The sequence below is a fragment of the Corella eumyota genome, chromosome 3 (assembly GCF_963082875.1).
Source record: "Corella eumyota chromosome 3, kaCorEumy4.1, whole genome shotgun sequence".
NCBI classification, from domain to species: domain Eukaryota; kingdom Metazoa; phylum Chordata; class Ascidiacea; order Phlebobranchia; family Corellidae; genus Corella; species Corella eumyota.
Genome location: NC_137492.1, coordinates 5,259,302 through 5,281,420, shown reverse-complemented (window position 1 = coordinate 5,281,420; position 22,119 = coordinate 5,259,302). Strand labels below are relative to the sequence as shown.

At 28.0% G+C, this 22,119-nt stretch overlaps 3 protein-coding genes across 4 annotated transcripts; 2 read left to right on the top strand and 1 right to left on the bottom strand.

The window, feature by feature from the left end:
- Positions 1–497: 497 nt before the first annotated feature.
- On the top strand, positions 498–4,822 carry LOC145745204 (uncharacterized). The gene is made up of 5 exons (XM_082563210.1): positions 498–624; positions 1,547–1,591; positions 1,729–1,773; positions 2,177–3,202; positions 3,366–4,822. Exons 1-5 carry the CDS (start codon positions 546–548, stop codon positions 4,820–4,822), a joined length of 2,652 nt encoding a protein of 883 aa, XP_082419336.1. The 5' UTR covers positions 498–545.
- Positions 4,823–5,687: 865 nt separating this feature from the next.
- On the top strand, positions 5,688–21,548 carry LOC145745598 (nucleoporin NDC1-like). 2 transcript variants are annotated; one of them, XM_082563715.1, is made up of 16 exons: positions 5,688–5,824; positions 6,375–6,495; positions 6,644–6,745; positions 7,618–7,807; positions 8,037–8,151; positions 8,883–9,040; positions 9,189–9,321; positions 9,556–9,648; positions 18,156–18,342; positions 18,534–18,611; positions 18,794–18,876; positions 19,181–19,324; positions 19,651–19,728; positions 20,008–20,115; positions 20,206–20,370; positions 20,758–21,548. In XM_082563715.1, exons 1-16 carry the CDS (start codon positions 5,789–5,791, stop codon positions 20,962–20,964), a joined length of 1,998 nt encoding a protein of 665 aa, XP_082419841.1. In that variant the 5' UTR covers positions 5,688–5,788; the 3' UTR covers positions 20,965–21,548. The 2 variants fall into 2 exon arrangements, with proteins under 2 accessions (XP_082419841.1, XP_082419842.1); XM_082563716.1 differs by lacking the exon at positions 5,688–5,824 and adding an exon at positions 5,887–5,968.
- LOC145744888 (uncharacterized) lies at positions 10,198–16,949 on the bottom strand. Its single transcript, XM_082562855.1, has 14 exons — positions 16,841–16,949; positions 16,493–16,662; positions 16,094–16,186; positions 15,586–15,755; positions 15,001–15,168; positions 14,522–14,717; positions 14,086–14,324; positions 13,580–13,737; positions 13,219–13,319; positions 12,805–12,995; positions 12,203–12,380; positions 11,723–11,886; positions 11,305–11,412; positions 10,198–11,095 (listed from the first exon to the last, which is right to left on the bottom strand). Exons 1-14 carry the CDS (start codon positions 16,947–16,949, stop codon positions 10,198–10,200), a joined length of 2,943 nt encoding a protein of 980 aa, XP_082418981.1.
- Positions 21,549–22,119: the final 571 nt, after the last annotated feature.

Genomic DNA, 22,119 nt, shown 5'->3' with positions numbered 1-22,119 from the left:
TGCTACACAATTATTTTTATTGAGTAAGCTTTTATTTCCTTTAATGGTAAAAAAAACTAACTGAACCATCTGCATAACACAGATTTTAAGATACTAAGCATTACCAAATAAAGGCCCCATTTTTAATTTGGTTTGCTTTTAAATCTTATTCTTCTTGGCATGCATAAACAGTTTTTAAACAACTCTTGTTTAAATCATTAAACCAATCCACAGGGAATGATTAGGAAATATGGCTTATTATAATTTTCAACTTCAAAATCACGCAAGTTTAGATTTGGGTAACAGAAGTTGCAATGAAGTCTCAAACTGTGAAGTCAATCATCTCATTTCGAGGATAAAGAAAAAAATACGAAATTTTTCTTTACTTCATGACGTCACAATATTATTGTTTACAATTGCCGATTGCGCCAAATTTGTTTTTAAAAAGCGATTAACAAACTTGTGTGCGCTATGTGACTATGTACTGCAAACTGACTGCTTAAACATAAGATAGGTTTAAGATAAGTTTTTTTTTGTGAAACCTAGGTATTTTACGTACTGTACGAATGTATAATTCCAAGGAAGAACACGGCAGACGTGATATTTTGGAGTCCTCGGATTCGGATTTGGACAACAGTTTTAATGGTAAAATCAGAAATAATTAATAAAAGCATAATTTGTTTATTCTACTATACATTCGTACTTTTTTCTTACCTAACAACCCAACTCATCCTATCAATACAAATACAATAGTTGTCTCTTTTGGTAACAATATTTTTAATGCAACTTAAAATTATTACAAATTTTTAAGTTCTAAATTACTAATATGAGCAAAACTGGGCCAAGTGTAAAATATTTATTTTATTGACTGATCGAAAAGGGGTAAAATGGTAAAGCCCGTCAGTCTGTTATCTTTTATTGATAAAAATAAAATACTGGCAGCATTATCCGTTTGTGCATTGTCAGAATACTTGGCTTTACTTTTAAAGGTTAATAGTGTAATGCCAATCGCTTTCATGATGTAGTGTTCTTGAGTAATGTGCTATTAACAGTATCAACTCCTGTTGACACTAAAACCCTTTAGTGGAATAATAATTGGACAATTATAATCAATAACCGGTAGCTTGTTGTAGTGGTAAGAACACTTGTTTTACCACATTGGGGTTGTGGGTTCAATCCCCACTGCTTTTATGCTGTAGCGCCCTGGGGTAAGCCATTATAATTGGTATAAACACCTGCTAAACCAGCACTTAATTAGCAGCAAAATTATCAGGCAATAACAATCAATAATATCCCAAACTGCCACAAGCAACTCAAGACTGGGTGGGGTTACAGTTGTTACTCTATGTTAAGGTCCACATCGAGGTTAAGATATATTCAAAAAAAAACATTTAAACTGCCAAAATCAACTAAAGGCTTAGGATAACAAATGTTACTTTATTTTAAGGCCAGGAAGTTACCCATTCCTTATAAAAGTGGATAAACACAACAAATAACATTCAATCCCATTTATTTAAAAAAGGCAACCATCGTAAAGATTTTATCTTAATTTATTTTTTATTTTTAGAACTTAATGATGTGGAGGTTTTGTCAAGTAATAATAGTTTTACAGGTAAAACCTAAAAAATAATTTTAAAAAATGCTCAATTTTTTCTCACATGTTAAACTTCATGTGCAAAAGTTAGAGGCCAAAATTTCTAACCAGTACAGTATGTTTTTAGTAATTAAATTAATATTTTTTATTCTTAGATAAAGAACTTCTAAGTGAATCGGTGGATTATGACAGTTATTCAGGTTTGGGTTTTGAATTTCATATTAATATTTGAACTGCTATACTTACAAATTAAAACCATCAGCACGATGTAGTGGTTAGAACACTTTTTATACTATAAGGGGTCTTTGGTTTAATCCACAGTGATCTCATGCTGAAGCGCCCTTTTGTAAGGCCCTATAAACGTTATGAACTCTTGCCAAGCCAGCATTCAATTAGCAGCTTGATTATCGAGCTATTATGATCTATAATATCTCAAACTGCCACAGGCAACTCGGGACTAGGTTGGTGTAACTGTTGTTACTCTATAAAATTAAATACTATAATGTTATAGCGATGATAATATTTCTTTATTCAAATTTTTTATTGTGGGACTTTCATACTAAATATTTATTTTTTCTCTTAATTGTTCTTTTTGTTATTTAGAAAAAACACGTGGCTACAAGAAAAACAAAGACAATGCAAAGAAAAATTTTTTTTACTACAAACCGACATTTCATAGAGGTGACATCCTAGAAACACCGGCCTCAAGTTCCTTAGGAAAATCCAATACTAGTTTTTCAATTGCTAATCAAGTAAAACAGTGGGAATTACAAGAACTTAACAATCTCAAAAAAAGTAAAGCCCGAAGTTTATGTGTAATGACTCAAAAACTTACTGATCAACGTTATAGCAAAAACTGCAAAAGCAGTGGATCCAATGAAACCAAAATAAATTTTTTGGATCAAAATGGTAATTTAAAAGATAATAAGATCTACAGTAAATCCCCAAAAATCAAGCCATTACCTGAAGTTAAAAAAACTCAAAAACAAAAATGTGATCACATGTCAAACGAAAACAAAAATACAGTTGGTGAAGTAATTGGCCTAAATAATGTAACCAACAAGAAAAAACAAACAAAGGAGAAATCCAAATTTGCCAGAGTTGACATATTAGAAGATTCTGAATGTTTAAGTCCTTTAAAAAATTTAAATCATAATTTATTAACATCTAGTTGCCAAAAACAAATGAAATTTCAAAACTTGAATTTTGACGAAACTTTGGATATAACACCTCGAATCTTACCAAGAAAACAGTTAAAAATTTCTAAAAAAATTGATAAAGTTTTTAAACCAGAACCAGCTTTTAATCCTAAATTAAAGTTCGAAGATAAGATTGAAACTTTAATAGAGCAACCAATTAAAGCTAAAATACCTCCAAAACAACAAAGTGATTGTTTGCTGGACAAAAATCGGCATCGAATTGATATTTTGGAAGACAGTTTTGAGAGAATTTCAAATTTGAAAAAAATTGAGAAAAATCCACAAGACCAAAACAAGAACATAACATCTCATGAAATTGAAGATAAAAACAGTGGGAAAACATTAAAAAATAAAAATACAGTTGGTGACAATAGTAGCCCAAACCTGTTATCGAAAAAGATACAAAAAACTTATAAAAGAAGTATTGGAGGTAAGTTAAAAAGTAGTTTATCAAAATATTAATACTAAAAATTTATTTTTTTCTAATTCAAAGTTTTATTCAAAAAAATTAATATAATACATATAATAAATAGTAAATTTAAATGTTGTAATCTAGCTTAAAATCCATTAAAAAACATTTTGTTTTTTTTAAGATAATTTCACAGAAAGTCCTATTAAGAAATCCAAGGGAAAAAATAACGAAGTTAGTATACTAGAAAATTCAAAGTCCTCAAGTCCTTCAATGAAATTAACTCAAAATGTTTCAACATCTGATCACAAAAAGCAAATAAAATTGCAAAAAGTGTGCCAAATTAAAACAAGGGATGTTAAAACTTATGGTTTAAGGACTAAATTATTACCAAGAAAGCAAATGGAAATGAGTAAAAACCAGTTGAACATTAAAGATAAAAACAATGGGAAATTAGTTACAAACAAAAAACTGACAAAAAGGAGCAAAAAAACAAAAAATGAACAGGCTACCGAACCTAAAAATGATGATTTACTACCAAAGTCTTCTGAAATTGCAAAAAAATCTAATTTAAATCCAAAGAATACCAAAAAAGATATAAGCTCAATAACACAAAAACTAACTGTAAGATTACATCGGTTATCCGCCAAAGTTTTGGAAAATTATATTTCACAATTACAAAGTTTAGTCCCACATAATATTAGTATTAAAAGTTCTATTAAAAGTAATTTTATAGAGGACTCTAATTCAAAAAAAGGATCTAAAACAAGTGCAATAATTGTGCAAAAAACGAATTTTGTACTTCGAAGTAAAAAAGATGATGTATGCAAAAACAAAATTTCAAGCAAAACCAATTTACTAAACAAGGAGGTTGTGGATTCAAAAATGGGCAGTTCAAATAATTCTTTTATTCCAATTTTAAGTAATGATAACAACCAAGTGACAAGAGTATTAAGAAGTACAAAAAAGAATAAACAGAATAAGGGTAAAAGAGTAAACCAGACTCCAAAACAAAAAAGGAAAAAAATTGTTAAAAATATTTCTAAACCAAAAAAGCCCCTTCCTGCAAAACAGATTGTGAAAGTTGATACAAAAGAATTACCAATCAAAATAACAGCAAACAAAGGTACCTTAAAACACAGAAAAACACTTCACGAAGCAAGAAATACAGTGAACAAACAAAATCAGATTAACAATGACTTTTTCTCCGATGCACAAAACCTACCTTCAAACTATCAAGCTATTGTAGATAATCTGACAACAAATTTCTTCGATACAGAGAATCCTATTACACCACACACGAAATACTTTAATAAATTTAACATGAGCATGCCGTTAACACCAGCTTGGTTTAAAATGCCAGATGGAAGCATATTAAATGACACAAACACTCCTAAACCTAGCTCACCATATAATCTTAAAGAAAGCCAAAAACAGCTGCTCGTCGGGGATAAAGTTGTTGTAAGAATGAAAAAAGAACAAAAACAGGCTCAAAAAAAGAATTCGAAAAAAAGAAAGTCTTTAAAACAAAGTGCTGCTAAAAAGCGGAAACAATTTTTGCAGATTCCCTATGAACTTTTGAAATCAGACAAAAACATTGCAGATATGGATTCAAATCCTGATGATAGCTACTTTGAGTAGTTTCTTTAACTTTTTCAGTGTTGTGGTAAAAAGTTATTTTATTTTTTAAATACTATATTTTAAATTATCTTTAATATAGAATTGCAATTCTTCTTCGTAATTTTCTAAGATTTTATTAAAGCCTTATTTTTTTGATATTTGTTCTAGTATATGTTTAATAAAAAACATTTGTAGTAAACCTTTGTATTGTTTGCTTCCAATTTTTTTTTACTTTTTAAGTAAAGTATTTGGTTTTAATATAAATTTAGGAACTGTGAAAAATTCCCTTATACATATTTTAGTAAAATATTAATTTTATTCTTTCCATAAAGTGTTTATTTCTTCTTTCTGAGCTCTTTGATAGTATATTAACTTTAACAATTTTTATATAGGCTATAGGTTAGAGCTGAAATGGGTAATTGTGAGGTAGTAGGCCATTGGGCTGGAAGTAAGATTAGAGTTGTGTGTGTAAAAAAAGGTGGTTTATTGGTTAGGTTACAGGGGCTAGCGATAACGATATTTGGAACTTTGCTTATATTGGTTACTTTTTGAATTCACATCGTTAATATTTTAGAAAAAAAATTAAATAAAAATGCCGAATTGGGCATTTAAAATATATTTTTGCTTAATTTGCCGAGTTCAGTACAGCGTAATTGTTTGTATTTGTTTGTTCTGTTTTTGTTCAGTTCCTCTTTAAAAAATATCAATGTTTTATCGGATAACATTTTATGTGGATATAGATATAGTGTATTTACATTTAATATATACAATTTAGGTATATGTTTATGCGACTCCACTTTAACAACTTTTTAGTGCGTCGATGGAAGACTTTTGCGTAAATACTCACTTGGCGGAACGTGCAATTCTGCGAATTTTAAAAACGTTACTTGAATATAGTTTGACAAAAGTCGTAATTTTTGTTTAAAAGAATTGTTTTACGCATCACAATTTTTGTTTAAATAAAACCTGACGATAAATGCTTTAAAAATGAATGAAAGTTCAGGAAATTGGTTAATTTCACAGGTATTTTAAGCTCTAATCAAATTTTTATAATCCAGATATTGTTTTCTTAATTTTTAAAATAAGTTAATTAACTTTTACCGTGTTACAAAAACCTGCTTACTATAAGCTAGTTTACCAAGTTTTTAAATATGATTAGAATATAAGGTGTAAATTTTTAATATTTATGCATACTGCAGAATTCATCAGGAGTAAATAAGTTATATCACATGCAATAAAGCAATAATAACACTTGCTACACCACCATGAGGTCGTGGGTTCAATCTCCACTGCTCTCATGCTGTAGCGCCCTTAAGTAAAGCCAGCACTTAATTAGCAGAATAAGTACCGCCCAATTATAGACTGTATAATATCCCAAACTGCTAAAGGCAACTCGAGATTGGGTCAGAGTAACAAATGTTAATTTATGTTTAAGTCACGCATTCGACTTTCTAACATCGAGGATAAAGACATATATATATATACACAAAAAAAAATTATTTTTACATTATTTTTATTCTTTAATGCTTATCATAATACCATCATATTAGTTTACTTACTTTGTTTCTAATAGGAATTTAAATGGAGATCAGTGGCAAGTGCAATATGGAGTTTCTTGGTTGGGATCGCTCTTGTCGCAGCATTTTTACTTGTGTGGATATTTTCACCAATCCAACATATATTTGTGTTATATGGTAAAAAACTTTTGTTAGATAAGGTTTTTTTTACAATCTGTTTAAATTAAAAATGTTTATGTTGGATCTTTTAATTTTTTTAATAATATTTAGCAATAAAAACTTATGGGTTTATTGTATTTTTTTAAAACTAATTTTGCTCTTGTAGATTATTTTTTATTGATAAATTCAGCTTGGACTTGGATTTTTATCATTTCTGGTTCAATTCTTATCATGTTTTACATTCAATTTATTGTTTCTGTATTTAAAGGTAATTAAATATTAAGTGTATATATATATGTAAATGGTTTTAGAAATTTATTGAAACAGCATTATAGGCACTGGTGTCAATCCTGGGGGTGTAGGGGGTACATGCACCCCCATTTATAATTTTATTTACGTGGACCCCTAAGATATTTCCAAAATGTTCCATTTTTTAGGTTATATACACGATCTAAAAAATCTCACGATAATAAATGCTTAAAATGTGGCCAAGCAAACGGCATATTCTGCGTGCTCTTTGTAGATTGTCTAAAACCGACATTATTGGTTGTCTGGTGCCTTAATTCATACTATCTAATAATTGTACTTCCGTTGGTTAAAGACTAACGAGGTCTGCTATCTTTACGAATATTAAATTTAAGACTATCTTGAGTCAAGTTTAACCTAATATGAGCACTTCAAAATCATATTTTTTGCAAAGATTTTATTATATTTTGGCACTGCCAAATTTAAATAAATTTTTTTTTTGATTGACACCTATGGTTATAGGGTCTAATTAAATAAAAAAAAATTTTGGATCGACACCTATGGTTATAGGGTCTATTTAAATAAAAAAAAAATTTTGGAGCGACACCTATGGTTATAGGGTCTATGTATATTAATTTTGTTTTGTTCACTACATGAGGTTTTGGATTTGATTAGTTTGCTTAGCTTAGAACTGTTCTTTTTAATTTTAAAAGCAATTAGTAGCATAAATGTTGGTTAGTATGTTTAAATATATATCTTTTACTGCCAAAGACAATACTACAGACTGGGTTGAGATAACAGTTGTTACTTACTATGTTTGGTCTGTAAAATTAATCACTTCTCATCAAGGATAAACAAAAAAAAAAGTTTAAAAATATTTTAAATTTTTTTTAGTAACATGCAGCTTGCCTACAAATCGCTTCGAAATGTGGTTGGTAGCCTTACACCCACAAAATTTATTTTTAATGATGTGCCATGGCATATTGGCCGCCACAGTCACTAACCTTGTTGTTAATATTACCGAAAGTCAATTTTCTTCAATCTCTTTGTTGTGTTCACAACCTGGGACAACTGCTAAAGTATTGTAAGACATATTACTAAATTTTTTAAATATTTTTTTAAAATTTTGAGCTATTTTTAATAACTGATTGCAATGAATTTTACTACTATTTTAAATTTAACTTTTTTCTATTAAGCTATCAATTTAATTTTAAATTTGCGCAAATTGTATATTTTCGTATTCCTTTTGTTTATATTTCTGTAAGTGTCAGATTTTTAATATTAATAAAAAAACTTTAAAAATAATTTTTTAGGTTTTTGAACGAATCTTGGTTTATGTTGATGTCATTCAGTTTTCTCGTTGGTGCTTCTCATTTTATTTCCTCTCAAAATAATAGCAAATACTCACTTCATTTTACAGCTGTACAGGTAAGATGTAAATCTAAAATTTTTGGTTAAATTTGTGAAATTAAATTGTTTGAATTATGTTAATATAAATTTACTTAACTTAAATAGCAGTGAATAAATATGCCAAATTTTACCTTTATTTGCCATGAAAGTGTCTTAGTTTTATTCTCACTGCTTTCATGATGTAGTGCCTTTAGGTAAGGTGCTATAATGGTATGAACTTTTGCCAAGTCAAAATCTGATTAGCAAGGCAATAATTGGAAATCTGAAATCAATAACATTACAAATTGCTAAAGTTAACTCTAGACTGGGACTGGTTAATTATTGTGACTCTATATTAAGGCCATGAAGTCAGCCATTTAACATTAAGGATAAATAAAGAGGATTCAAAACAGTTTAATTAACTGGCAGCATGGTGTAGTGGTCAAAACACTCTCCTACCATACACAAGGTCCTGGGTTCGATCTTCAGTGATCTCATGCTGCCGTTGAGTAAGGCGTTATAAACGGTACAAACTCCTGCTGGGCCAGCAAGCTGAATTCTCGGGCAATTATAATCTATAATAACCCAATCTGCCACAGGCAACTTTAAACTGGGTCAGGGTAACTGATGTTACTCTATGTTTAGGCTGCGCGTTTGACTTTTTAACATCGAGGATAAAGATATATACAAACAAAAAAAACTGACAATACATCAAAACCTACTGAAATACATTTGTTTGTAATAAGAAACTAATGTAATTATTTATTCAGCCGGGAAGGCTCCTTGCTTTGAAATGTCACTTCTTTGATGCTTTACAACCAAGTATGAAAACAAGTCAATGTTATTTACAATACTATCTACTTGCTTATTACTGTGTTGGATTTGTTGTAAGAGATGTTTTTTCCGTGCTGCTAGGGTATCCCATAAGGTAGGAATGTAATTTTTTTGTATTGAAGAATTTTTTTTATAATTGCAACAAGGTAATCGCAAAAGTATTACAAAAATTACTGCTACAGTTGTAAATTAAATAATTTAATAAATTCGACAACTTTTCAAAATTTTTGCTTTTTTTGTAGCTATTGTTATTTAATGAGTATCTGGAATATATCTGAAGTTTTTACTATAATATGGAGTTTGTGGATTGTGGGAGTTTTTATTATTATTGTTCACTCACTTACTTGGGATCTTTTCAATATCTACCAGACTAAAGTAAGTATTAAAACCAAACTAAATGTCATTCATTTTTTTTTTTTAGTTAATTTTAAAAAGGGCATATTTTTCAAATTTTTTTTTTTTTTTTCTTATAGACATGAATATTTTTAAATTGTAGTATTGCAGATAATCTTACACTATATAGTTTTTCAACTTTGAAAACAAGTAAGATTTGGACAATTTTAAAAATAACTTTCTAAAAAAATTGAAAATATTTTTTTATCGTTTTAGATGCAACCATTTTTGATTGACTCGGTATTTCCAGAAGATTCTCACAAACTTTTGGGAGCTTGTTTGAACGAAAACCAACCTTTACTTGTCCAGGTATTTACAATTTTTAAAAATTTGTTTTAAATAATATCAGCAATTATTAATGTGACCCAAACTGGTAGTAAATAGTTTTATTTGATCAAAAATTACAGATAGTATTTACAGATAAAAATGAAATAGGAAAATAATATGTACAATGTAGAACTTTATAACATTACAAAAAAGATGGAAATCTTTTTAGAACTATTAAAAAAGATTAGACATATGATAGCATTTGCAAAAAAACAAATGATTGAAAAATAAAGTTTATGTGCAAAAATTAAATAACATTTCGCGAGTTAAAATTTTTTAACGAACTACACCTTAATGTATTAATTCATTAAATTAACTAAATTTAAAAAGATCTTTAATTTTTTATCTACCATTTAATTTTTGTCATTTAAACTTTTTGCAAAAAAGACTTTTAGTTGATTTGCTGTGTGTGCTTTTGCCTGAACGGAGTATATACATAACAGTCTGCAATATTTTTAAGAAGCAACTTTTAAATGTAATACTTTAACATTTAATTTTAAACCTTTTTGTCAGTTTTTAAAACTTCTTTTTTCAGCCTTCATTCTCATTTTCTTCTTTTTGCAACAACCTTTCTTCTGCTTTCCATTTTTCCACTGCTTTAACCAATCGATCGCTATAAGCTGATAATCTTTCGCTTTTTCGTTTTGAGTTAGTTGGAGTCGGTATACTATGCTTAAATTTCTTCTTCTTTACTTTAACTTTGCTTGAGATTGCTGCAAGTTTTAATTTAAAGTTTTGGTAAGTGATTTCGGATGTGGTGTTTTTCTCGGTGTCTGTGGGTTCGTACGGAATTATTTCCTCTCCGCTTACACTTGTATTGTCATCAGAACTAATCTCGACCTCATCAGAAATTTCGTCTTGTTCTTTGTTTTCTGAATTTTTGCTTTCCCTCTTGGAGCCACGTTTTTCAAAATCGATATCATGAATATCGACTTTGACGAGCATTTTACCATGCTTTTCGGCCACCGTGGTGCGCTCCAGAGTCTTTGCCTTGTTGTCCCAAGCATGTGCTGCAAGCATCGTCGCTTCACTGTTCTCCAAGATAAAAGAATTGACCCCACTTCTTCGTTTTTCCTCTGGAATTGCCGAAAATCTTTTAAACTCCTCTGCAGTCATTCGTTGCCATCTACTGGTCATCGGAGGCGGTTCTTTCCCTATTGTATCATCATAGAGGTCATGTTCAGCAAAATCTTGGTTAATATAAAGAGTTGGGATTGATTCCACGTGGCCACAATTTTTCTTAAGTGCTCCACATCTAGGACAAATTCTTGGGATCGAGTTGTTGCGACTCGTCTCTGATCTAAGGGAGCGGGTACTAGGTGTCCTGGTTATTTGGGGTGGGGGCCTGTACCCCCAGCCTCTAGGTAAACTCCCTGTATACCCCGGGCCTACAACTGGTGCTGCTATGAGTGATGCTGCTGAATATTTCCTATTAACATTAATTTAAAACTTGATTTTTTTCAGTATATTAATGCGATTATTTATGTTTTAAAAATATCGGTAAAAATATGTTTAGAGGGTTTAGTTATTGGAAAAAACTAGTTGATTGTTTGCCCAATGGGCAGCATTTTATTTATCGGTAAATGGTAATTTATCTGCACACTACAAATGGCACAACAAATTAGATAAAGATATTACCTTCTAAACCTGTAAGGAATGCTACTTTGTGATCCAGAGTTGGAACTTTGTTTGTAGTGAGTGTTGATTGATTGTTGGCTCATATTACTAGGTGGTTGGTTGGGAAAACTAAATGTCAATTATATTTTAGCATTTTTAACCTTATGCAGAATAATTTGCAATTACCTAAAAATACATAATTTTTCTTAGGTTTAGTTGTCTTTGTTGTTGGAAGAATAACTTTAAGGCCTAAATATAGATTAAAGTGTTTTCCCAGCTTATTCTTAAGTTGTCTTTAGTAATAGGGAATAACAATGTTAATAGTTGTCTAAAAATTAATCTGCCGTTTTTTTTTTGGCTTGCCAGGCGGGTACTACTCTTTATAGCTTCTTACTATGCTTCCAGGCTATTATTTTTTTTAAAGTACAATAAAACTTACTAAGAATTTTTCCTGTTTGGTGTAGTGTGTCCCATTAGGCTTGTAATACTTTTCTTAAATCTTCTCATTGAATTATTTCCACTCGAGTTGTTGTTTGATTTTGATGTTGAGATTTTGTGTTGTTGCCATTTGTTATTCACCACTCTGTGAATAATAGCTCGAACCTAAAGTAAAATTTTTGATGGTTTTTGTATATGCAATGCTTATAGTTCTCTAGCTATAAATGTTATGTAAATGGTCTTATTTGGAAAATTGAGTAAAGTTGTTTTTGTAGGTTAAGGGGGTTGATTTGGAACATTTGTTCGAAAAAAAACTACCCTATGAAATTTAAAGAATTCAGTAAGTTTTCGGTGTAAATCTAATAAAAGGATTAAGAGTTTCTATAATTATGCTAAAAATATTAAATTTAAATCAAAATATTTTTGCAACAAAAAAAATAGGCAATTTAAAATTTGTTATGCTACAAAAATACAAACAAACCTCTTTATTGACGCCACAGTAGAGTATAAATATAAACACTCCCTGCAGCCCATTTAATATGACATGAATATATTGAAATGCTATACTCCAATCTTTATTTTGTACATTCACTAGAAATCCAAATAGCCAAGGTACTCCTAGAATAGGGAGAAGGACAATTATTCCCTTTGTTGTGTGCCTAAAAATAACCAGTTACTGTTGTGCATAAATTAGCGAATTGAAAAATAATTTTTTGTGTTAGAATCTAGTAAAAAAGGTTAAGTGATTGTAAAATTAGCATAGTTATAAATTGTAGTCACTAAAGTTTGCGTTTTATTTGTCATTATATGGTCACAGCTTCTATCTAATATTTGCCCTTAATAATTTACACGCATCACAAACAGCAGTTTTATTTTATTTAGGCTTATATGAAATATCGTCTACTAAGCTCCATTGCATATAGAGATGTTTTTACTATTTTAAATTAATTTTAGTATGCAAAAATTAACAAAAAACATTTTCTTTATTTTTTTCCAACGAGTGTTCACTTAAAACATTCTTATTAATATTTTATCATAATTATCTTTCTATTTTAAATTATAATTAATGATAAATCATCATACCATAAGTGCTTTACATTTGGACTTTTATGACCAGCTGGTTTTAGGTTATCAGATTTTAGACTTAGTTGTAGAATAAAGATAACTGTATGCAGTAGAATAGCAATATTAATAATAAATATGCATATCAGAGGACCAGTAGCTGCCCAGATCATATTTGTTTCATTGTTTAACCAGCAGTATTCATATGGACCCTGTAAAATCGTAACAGTATTGTTACATGAAAGAGAAAGTTTTTACAAAAATAATTATCATGTCTTAATTAAAAAAAAAAGAAATCAGTATTTTTATTTTATTTTTGAACATTATATTCAACATAGTTGAAAATAAATTTGCATTAAAATACACATACTTGGAAATGAATTTGCGTTATTACTGTTAGCTGTTTTATTTATTTGAAAAAAAACTGTTACCTACCTCTGTTGGTACGTTAGTTTTGGTCACTGGATTTTTTTCAGAAGTGCAAAAAAAGTTTGGTTCTCTTTGTTGAACATAAGTCTTAGTCGACAAACCATACACTGTAAAAATGTAAACTTTTAATTATTTTATTTTTTATAGGCCTACTTTAAAATTGTGTACTAAATTTCTAAAGGATGCTTTAGTGTGTTAAAACTCTTAACAATTATATAAATTTAATTTCTTTTATCAAGTTCACACAAAAAACAAATACTATTTAAAATTTCTAAATTAGTATATGTTATAGTAAATCTTTTTGTATCAAAAAGTTAAAGAAAAATGCTAGTTACCCTAATTACCCATTGGTCATTAATTTCCCTACCTGCTGAAATAAACACTATCAACGTTGGTAAACCCCACCCTGCAGCAAACTTGTACCATCCGATTTTGGTGAATTTCATACTTTTTAGAATCAGGTTTAAATAAAGAACCACTCCTTCCATTAACATCCACATACCACTTGCTAGCATGAAATAGTGACTAAAAATAACGTTAGAGTATACAAAGTGAAGTAATTTTTTTTTTGTAATATCAAATTTTTTTTGGTTTGCCTAATAATAATGAATATTGTTTAATTATCAATATAATCTATATGTAATATAGCTCAGTAAACTTTTTATATGAATGCCCAATTTATAGGCCTTTAAAATAAAAGCCAGCTGTTTGCATGGGTAACTTACCAAGGCAAAATTTAGTGAAAGTATTTTAATATATAAAATTTTTCACAAAGGGCAAAACATTAAATAGTTTGAAGTTGTTTTTTTTAATGTAACTTAAGTGTTACCTTGTTTAAGTTTAAAGAAATTTAGTTTTTAACAAATAACTAACCTTAAAACTGCGATAAAAGCACACAAGCCATTATTAGAAAGTGCAATTTCGCTAAACAGGCGTAACAAATGTAAAGTCGACAGAGCAGCTGCAAAATTAATGTGAACAACAATTCGCTCTCTTGCTCTTGCGCTAGCACTTGATGAGGATTTCGATCTTCGTCTTAGTACAAGAGCAAGACTCAGGAATGTGATAAAAAGGCAAATGAAAGATAAGCTTTCCATTATGAATTCCAAAATCTAAAGCAAAAAGATAAAAAAATTGATAAGAAAAAAAATTGTAAAAACTAGAAATAAAATAAAAACATATTTAAAATTAAAAGTGTCAAAATCTTGATTTTATTGAGTTTTTTTATGTAAATTTGGTTTTGTGATTTATTTTATTTAAAAACAATTTTAAAAGTTTTTTTAACCTTTAAACATTTTTTTTAACTTACTCTTATTCTGTAACTGTGAAAGTCTGTTATCATGAAAGGCAGTGGTGTAAAAAGGAACAAGATTGAGAATTTAGTTGTGTGGTTACATCTACAAGATGCAGAGTTTTCCTCATTTTTTTCAAATTGGCAACCATAAGGAGACCATGCGGTTGATGTGCTTGTGGTGTTGACTTCATTCACAAATTCACATGATAGGCTAAGTTAAAATATTAAAAAACAATGAATTATTTTGGTTTTAATATCATTTAAAAAGCATTTAATTAGCAGTAAGGTATGATTAAAGTTTTAAGTAATTACCACTAGTTTAAGTTTTTATAATCGAAAAAGGCCTGATGATATAGAATCCCCTTTTTATTTTTTGTAATTAACAAAAAAAGCAAATTTAGTTAGATTGTATAATTTGTTTTAACATTTTAACTAAGTGGGTTAAAAAAATACTATTTCTAAATGTCAAAAAACTGAGTACCAAATTTACTTACACTCCCTGCCTATTTTTTTCTATTAATTTTGTTTCATCGATGTTGTTAAATGAAAATGACAGAGGTACAGATACAATTTCCCCATTTTCATTGTAAGCAGTTACTGATATAAGTGAGGCCTCTTCTACTACACTATGTGTAGGTTGACATTTTTGTTCAGGTGTCATACTAAAAAAGCATTTTTAAAAATAAATTTTTGCTAAGTTAGGTAAAGAAAAATTGGTGGGTTAGAATTTCACTAAACTGTCAACTGGTTAAGGGTATTATACCACATGGGACAATTTGTTTTAATTTTACTGTTGTGAAAGCTAAGAAAAGTAATTTGCGAGTTATTGCAATATATTAAGTGATGTATTGGCTAAAAAATCTGCGTTAAATTTTTTTTATATTAATTGGTATTTTATGTTTTATTATTAAAATTTATTGATAAACAAGTTGGAAGTTTGCAATTTGCAAATATTAAGATTGATAGATTTTCAATTTACTATTAATCTTTCAATATACTTTGTACATAATTTTGGGTATGTGAAATAAAGATAATAAGTTATAATATATCAAAATATTGTCAAAATTTGGCACAATTACCTAGTTTGTTGTGAAATTGCTTGTTTTCCCCTTAGTAGTCTTGGCAATGTTGGGTATTCGACAAATATAAGAGTAGTTATATTATCAGCTTGAAGGTTTGTATTTGAATCTAATTGGATTGTAGTTCCAGTTTCAAATCTTACTTCATCTAAAAATGTGACCGGGTTGGTCTAAAAACATATTTTACTGTTATTTTTTTGTGTTGGTTTGCTATTTAAAGAAATGGCTGGCTTTAATCCAAAACTCAAAGTAATCCCCTTATACTAAGCCAGTCTTAAGTTATCTTTTTTAAATTATTTGTTTCCCATTTGGGTTTATGCGATAAATGTAATTTCTGATAGTGTCTTACCCATGGATACTTTAACATTGAAGTAGTGGAATTTAAACTTGAGGTCTTATGTTGTAATGCCTGGTGCCTTTTGTCACAACTTTTATTCGTGACATTTAACTAATAGTTGAAGATACTGAAGATACAATTGTTTTGTTAAATTGTTTAGTAAATTCTTACTTTTACTTCTGCGTAGAAAATATCCTCAAGTTGATAATCCCAGTTTACATGTTTTCCACCATTCCTGGCGTGGTCATACAGAAAATTTTCCAGCTTAAAATTAAAAAATAAAATTAGAACTTTTAATAGCACATCAGGACACAACAATAAAAATATAACATAAAACATAAAAAAAATAAATAACATAAAAAAATTATTAAACAAAGTATGATTAGAATATTGTATTAACTACATGAACACTAACTTCGGTCGACCAAAAAAATATTTAACGGGTATTTAGTTGGAAAAAATAATATTTCAACATAACAATAGCTTTTGACAGTATATTGTTATGTTGTTTAAACCAAGTTAACCTTTTAAGATCAATGATACCTAAACATAAAAAATGTTTAAACCTACCACATTTGCGATATGGATAGCTTGGTCTGGGGTAAGTTGATTTTCACCAGTTTTAGTTAATTGCTCGAGTTGTTTTCGCTGTTCATAACCCAACGTTACGGCCCCTGGTGGTGGGATCTCAGCAAAATCTTCGTTTTGGATTATCGGGGTTTTGATTACCGGAGTGTTTGCTGTTGTTTTAATTAAAATTTTTAAATACAAATTTTAAAAAATCAAAAATTTAGGTAAAAATTTTTTTTTTGTAATTTAAATTTTTTTAGTAATAGTTTTAAAAAATTTAAAACTCTTTAAAAAAAATAATGCCATATCACATAAATACATCCGTTTTAAATCTGGTTATTACTATACCTTTGTTAGGCTGAGAAAAACAGTTGTGAAGATGTAAAACAGAAGGCATATAACAGCAACCACGATTATTACATTCTTTTCTATTTATCCCCCTTCCACATTCTCCCATATTCACATCACAAATTTCACTTTCTATAAACACATAAACCAAGTTTAGTTATTAAACTTGCTTAGTCATTCTGTGTTTGATTCTATCTTAAAGTTTATAATTGAATTTTTTTCATGTTGTATGTCTTACATTCCATGAAAAAACTTAATAAAAATTAGATTTACTACATTTTTTGTTTAATAATAAGCCAAGTTTCTGTCAAGTATATAACACAAACAAAATTGTTTAAGATTAATTCATGTCCTTATTTGGTTAAATTTCTTGAAAGATTTATCACATATTTTGATATTTTTTTTTACCTTCTTTAATTTGAACTGCTTGTAATTGACCAATACATATAAAACAAAAAATATATAAAAAATAGATATCCATATATAGTTTGGTTCAACTGAAACTTGGTTAAAACAAAGCCATTTCTTCTAAATCTAGAATTTTCTTTTTTTTAAGTTTTAAAAAATTATCTAAAAAAATTCAAATTTCTTTTTAAATTCTTAACTTTTTTACCATCAAAAATATATTTTTTATTATTTTTAATACTGTACTTTTACTTTTACAACTTTTTATTTATTAATTATGCCAATTTGATTTTAAGATTTATTAAATTTAGTTTTAAATGGGCAGGAAGTAAAAAGCGTCATCTGATTAATTGACTTTTCTGTCATCTTTTAGACCTTAATGACACTGCAAATGTTACGTGAAACTTTTTTTCTTAATTTCCAAAAATTTATAAAAAAAAATAGAAAAATAAATTTAAAAAATTAGGTATTAGTTTATATTATATTTTTTAACTATGTTTATTTTATTTTTTTAAATGAACATTATATTATTACCAACTTATTATAATAAGAAAGTTGAATAGTTTTATTAAACCATTTCTAATCATGACAATTTAAAATTATTTTTATCTGAATGATCATTAATCTTTAAAAGGTTATAGAGTTGTTACACAATACTTAATTCAATAATTTTTAAGTGATTTTGGCTTAACTGTCTTAATATTTTACAAAACTTTTTTTTATTTAATTGCTTAGAAATAATACAAGACTTTCTTGCAACAAGATTTAATACAAAAACTTGTGTTATTAACTGACATATTAAACTAGTTTATGTCATTAAAATTATTTCTACAAAGTTAATTACGTCTTTGTATTATTTTCTGTTATCTTTATTTTTAAAATTTAAACAGTTCATTTTTGTTTTTTTTAGCATTGGGCTTTTCAATATTTGCACCACATTTCAAGTTACTCTGCCCAAAAAAGAAAACAACTGTTTTCTGTAGTTTATGAAGGCAATAAAATTAAAGTCCTCAAATGGGATATAATTGCTGATGAGTGTCTGTCTAGAATTAACAACTTAACTGAAAGGCTAAAAGATTATCAATTAAAGCTATCTGGTAAGTTTAAAAATGTATTTTAATTTATAAAATTTATATTTTTAAAAGGTTAATTATAAACTCAAGTGTAAAAATCATTCTTTTTAAAATTTTAAGAAAAAAAATTTTTAATATATTTTGAGAGGTTGCATTAATATTTTTAACTGGAAAAAAAGATTTATTTTTCATCAATAAAAAATAAATTTTTAAAGGTAATGGAGTAACAATTAAGACAACAAAAACTTTAACCAATTCTGATTTAACAAATAAATCTTTATCACAATCTCAAGGTGGGTGTATTGTACAGATAAGTTTTAGATTTACTAAACAGATGTTATTTGAAATCTTTTAAAACTAAAAAAAAATAAGTGTCCATAAAAAAATAAAAAACAATTAAATATGCAAATATTAATCAGTGAATATTTAAATTAGTAATTAAAAAATTAAAAGGAATTATTTAATATGTTTTTAGAGGATTATTTTTCTGTGTCAGCATTAAGAAGAAGACCACTTCATTCTGATATGACAGGATCTCCAAATATTTCATGTTTTCAGGTTTGTAATCAATTTTTAGTTCAAAATATACAATTTTTAGTTCAAATAAGCATTTAGATGTATGTTTTTTATAATGATTTTTTTAAGCTTTTTTGTTTAAATTATTTGCCATTAAAAATTTTTTTTATAAAATCTAAACAAAATAAATAGATACCCAAAAAAATTTTTGTGATAATTTAAATCTGGTTTAAGTACGTATGATGAAATTGTGCAGCTTTTAAACCCAAAACCTAATGGCCACAAACAACGCTGCCTTTGGCTTTACATTGGGTAATAATAACAAATTACAAACATTTTTTTGTAGATGTCATCTTTAAATGCAACAACCAATCTAAACACTCCACCTAACTTAAACTCAACTAATCTTAATTCAAGTTTACTTCCAAATTCTTCAAACAATTCCAGAACACTTCATGTGCCTACCCCAAAGTTATGGAATAAAAAGAAGGTTAATATCAAGTTTAAATATTGTTTTTTTACAACAGTTATTGCAGTTTATTTTATTTTTTTGGGAGAAACTGTCAACAGATGTTGTGTGTCAAATCTCTTTATTTGCCCAACTAATCTAAAGGGTTATTTTAGTCAGTGGAACTTATTAACTTAAAGGGTTTTGTTAGTGTTTATTTATGGTTTTTCATGGTTGGTGCAAGTTTTTAAAGTAGGTTTTGCAATCATTGTATATTATTAACATTTTGTGTATTATTCCTAATTTTATAGTAATAGTTAGATACTAATTTCCAAAAAAATGTTAAATTTGTCACATTTTTAACTTAGATTTTTTCGAATTACAACACTTCTAATCAGACGTATCTTAGCCAAGGAACTCCATCTAATTTAACCTATGCAGTCCAGGTAATGCTATTCATAAACAAAAGTACTTTTTTAATTCAAATTATAGTTTTCTATTTATTTACAAATCAAAAATGCTGTATATATATTTTTTATTAAATGTTTTATTTAATATAAAACGCACTTAACTTTAATATAAATATTTTTACTGACTATCATAAATTATTGAAATAACCCAATACAAAAGAGCCAGCATTGATGATTGAATGTAATGGTAATATCAATAGTTAGATTCAAATTAAAAAACATTTTTTATTGATTATAAATTTGATTTTGTAATAGGATAGAGATATAGAACTGAAAACATTTAATGGTCAACTAAGGAAGCTAGCAAACAAGATTTCAACATATTTTAAACAACTTTCATTTGTTTCTTTTTTCATTAAAAAGGTAAATAATAAATATTTTTTATTTAGATTTTTTTTTTTCATTTTTGGGTGTGTTTAAAATATATTTTTTTTTTTTTAACAAAATTTTTAGCTACCAGATCGTGAGGCAGCAAATTTATTCTCGGACCATTACATCCATAAGTGGGCAATACAGAGCATTTCGTTGCTTTCATCTTCCTCGTTAAAAGAAGATGAGTTCGGAGTGGTGCAAAGAAGGTTAAAAGAAATTGTCACTTCATTGTTGGATTTATTAATAGTAAGTTGTTTATTTAAATTTTTATGACTAATATTGTTTTTTAATATTTAAAAAAAATTTCGTTAACATTTTGGCAGCTTCAGTTTTTTTATGTTCAGCATTTATTTAACTTTTTCAGCTAGAAATATTAATAAAATGGTGATATTGTCTGTTTAAAACCTGCTTATTAATTAAGGCAACTTCAAGGGTTGAAACCATTTTTGACTTTTTTTATTAAGACTTAACATACAATCAATATAATTTAAACCCAAGACCTCGGGTGGCAATGCCCAGTGTTATAACTCCTGTAAAACCTGAGTTAAAAGAAGCCTGGATAATAGGGTTACAGATTTATTTTGAACAGCGCCTAATTTACATTTTTATATTTTTTTTTAAATTTTAATAAAGGTCCTAGAGAAAAATTGTAAGCTCTCAATCACAAACACCACTTCGTCACCAGCTTTAAACCTATTACGTCATCAACACAGCCTGAAGACGTGCACCAAGGGCGCCATCTATCGGATTACAAACACGTTCAGTGGCCAGTTGAGTTCAATTCAAGTAAATCAAGAATATAATCGTCGTCTGAAAAGTTTTGCCGAAAATAGGGAATAAACAACAAGTATTTGAATTTTACGTTTTCTATTATTGGTTAAGAAAATAATTTTGATAAAATTCAAACAAGTAAACACTTTTTTTGTATTTTTTTCATTTTTATGGGTTACTGTCGTTTTACCCAAAACCATAACGCCATGTTACTTACAATACGACATAAAAGCCCAAAAACGCTATTTTACCTTTAAAAAGATACTTTTAGTACCTTCGTCGTTTTGTAATTCCTTGCTGAGAATTCTCCAAATTTCTAAAAAAAATGACATAAATTTCAATTTCCCAAAATTTCTAGAAAAATGACATAACTTTCAAATTTTTGGTTATCGGAAAAAGTCCGTTAATTTTGGTTATCGGGAAAAGTCTGTTAGGTCAAATGGTTTTTGGTTATATTTGTGAAACCAATATGCACACTGCCAATCGGTTGAAAATACAAACGACTGTAATAATCGTAAGTCGCTAACTTGTAAACTTTGTCATTTGCGTTGAAAAAGCATTATATATATGACGCTATGCATTCGTTTTTCCCAAACTTGATAAATACTTTAAACATCCAAATATTTATTATTTAAAATTGTAAAAATGTTGTTAAAAATCATATGCTTATGTATTTATAAAGTGCTGAGTAACTAAAGTTCCTGTTGCAACTGTTTTTTTTTTCGACGTAATTCGGTTTGCGAATTCATAAATAAATTCTGGTGTTATTTTAATTTTTCTTGTAGTTATTTGGTATGAAAAATTAAAAAAATATATGTAAACTATTTAGTGGAGACAAAACTAAAAAATAGATCTGTTAAGTTAAAAGAATAGATCTTTGTCTAAAAAGGTAAAGGCTAACACTATACTGTTAGATTAGTTTTACTTTTTCAAATTTTTCTTAAACTTTAAAAACATAAAATAAAACAGCAAAGCGCATTTTTTATAGAATATGTTATAAAATAAAAGTAATATGTTGATACATATATACAAAGGTAATTTATTTATAGCTTTACTGTTGTTAAATGAATTAATTATGCCAAAGAATTTTAATTCGGCGTCCCCCTTTTTTTAGTAGTGAAATCTGATATGTTTTCTTTACCTAACTTAATTTATTGTTTAAATGATGCCATGACAAAATTTGTAATAAGAAACCGTAGGGTTTAATTTGTAATCTACAAGATT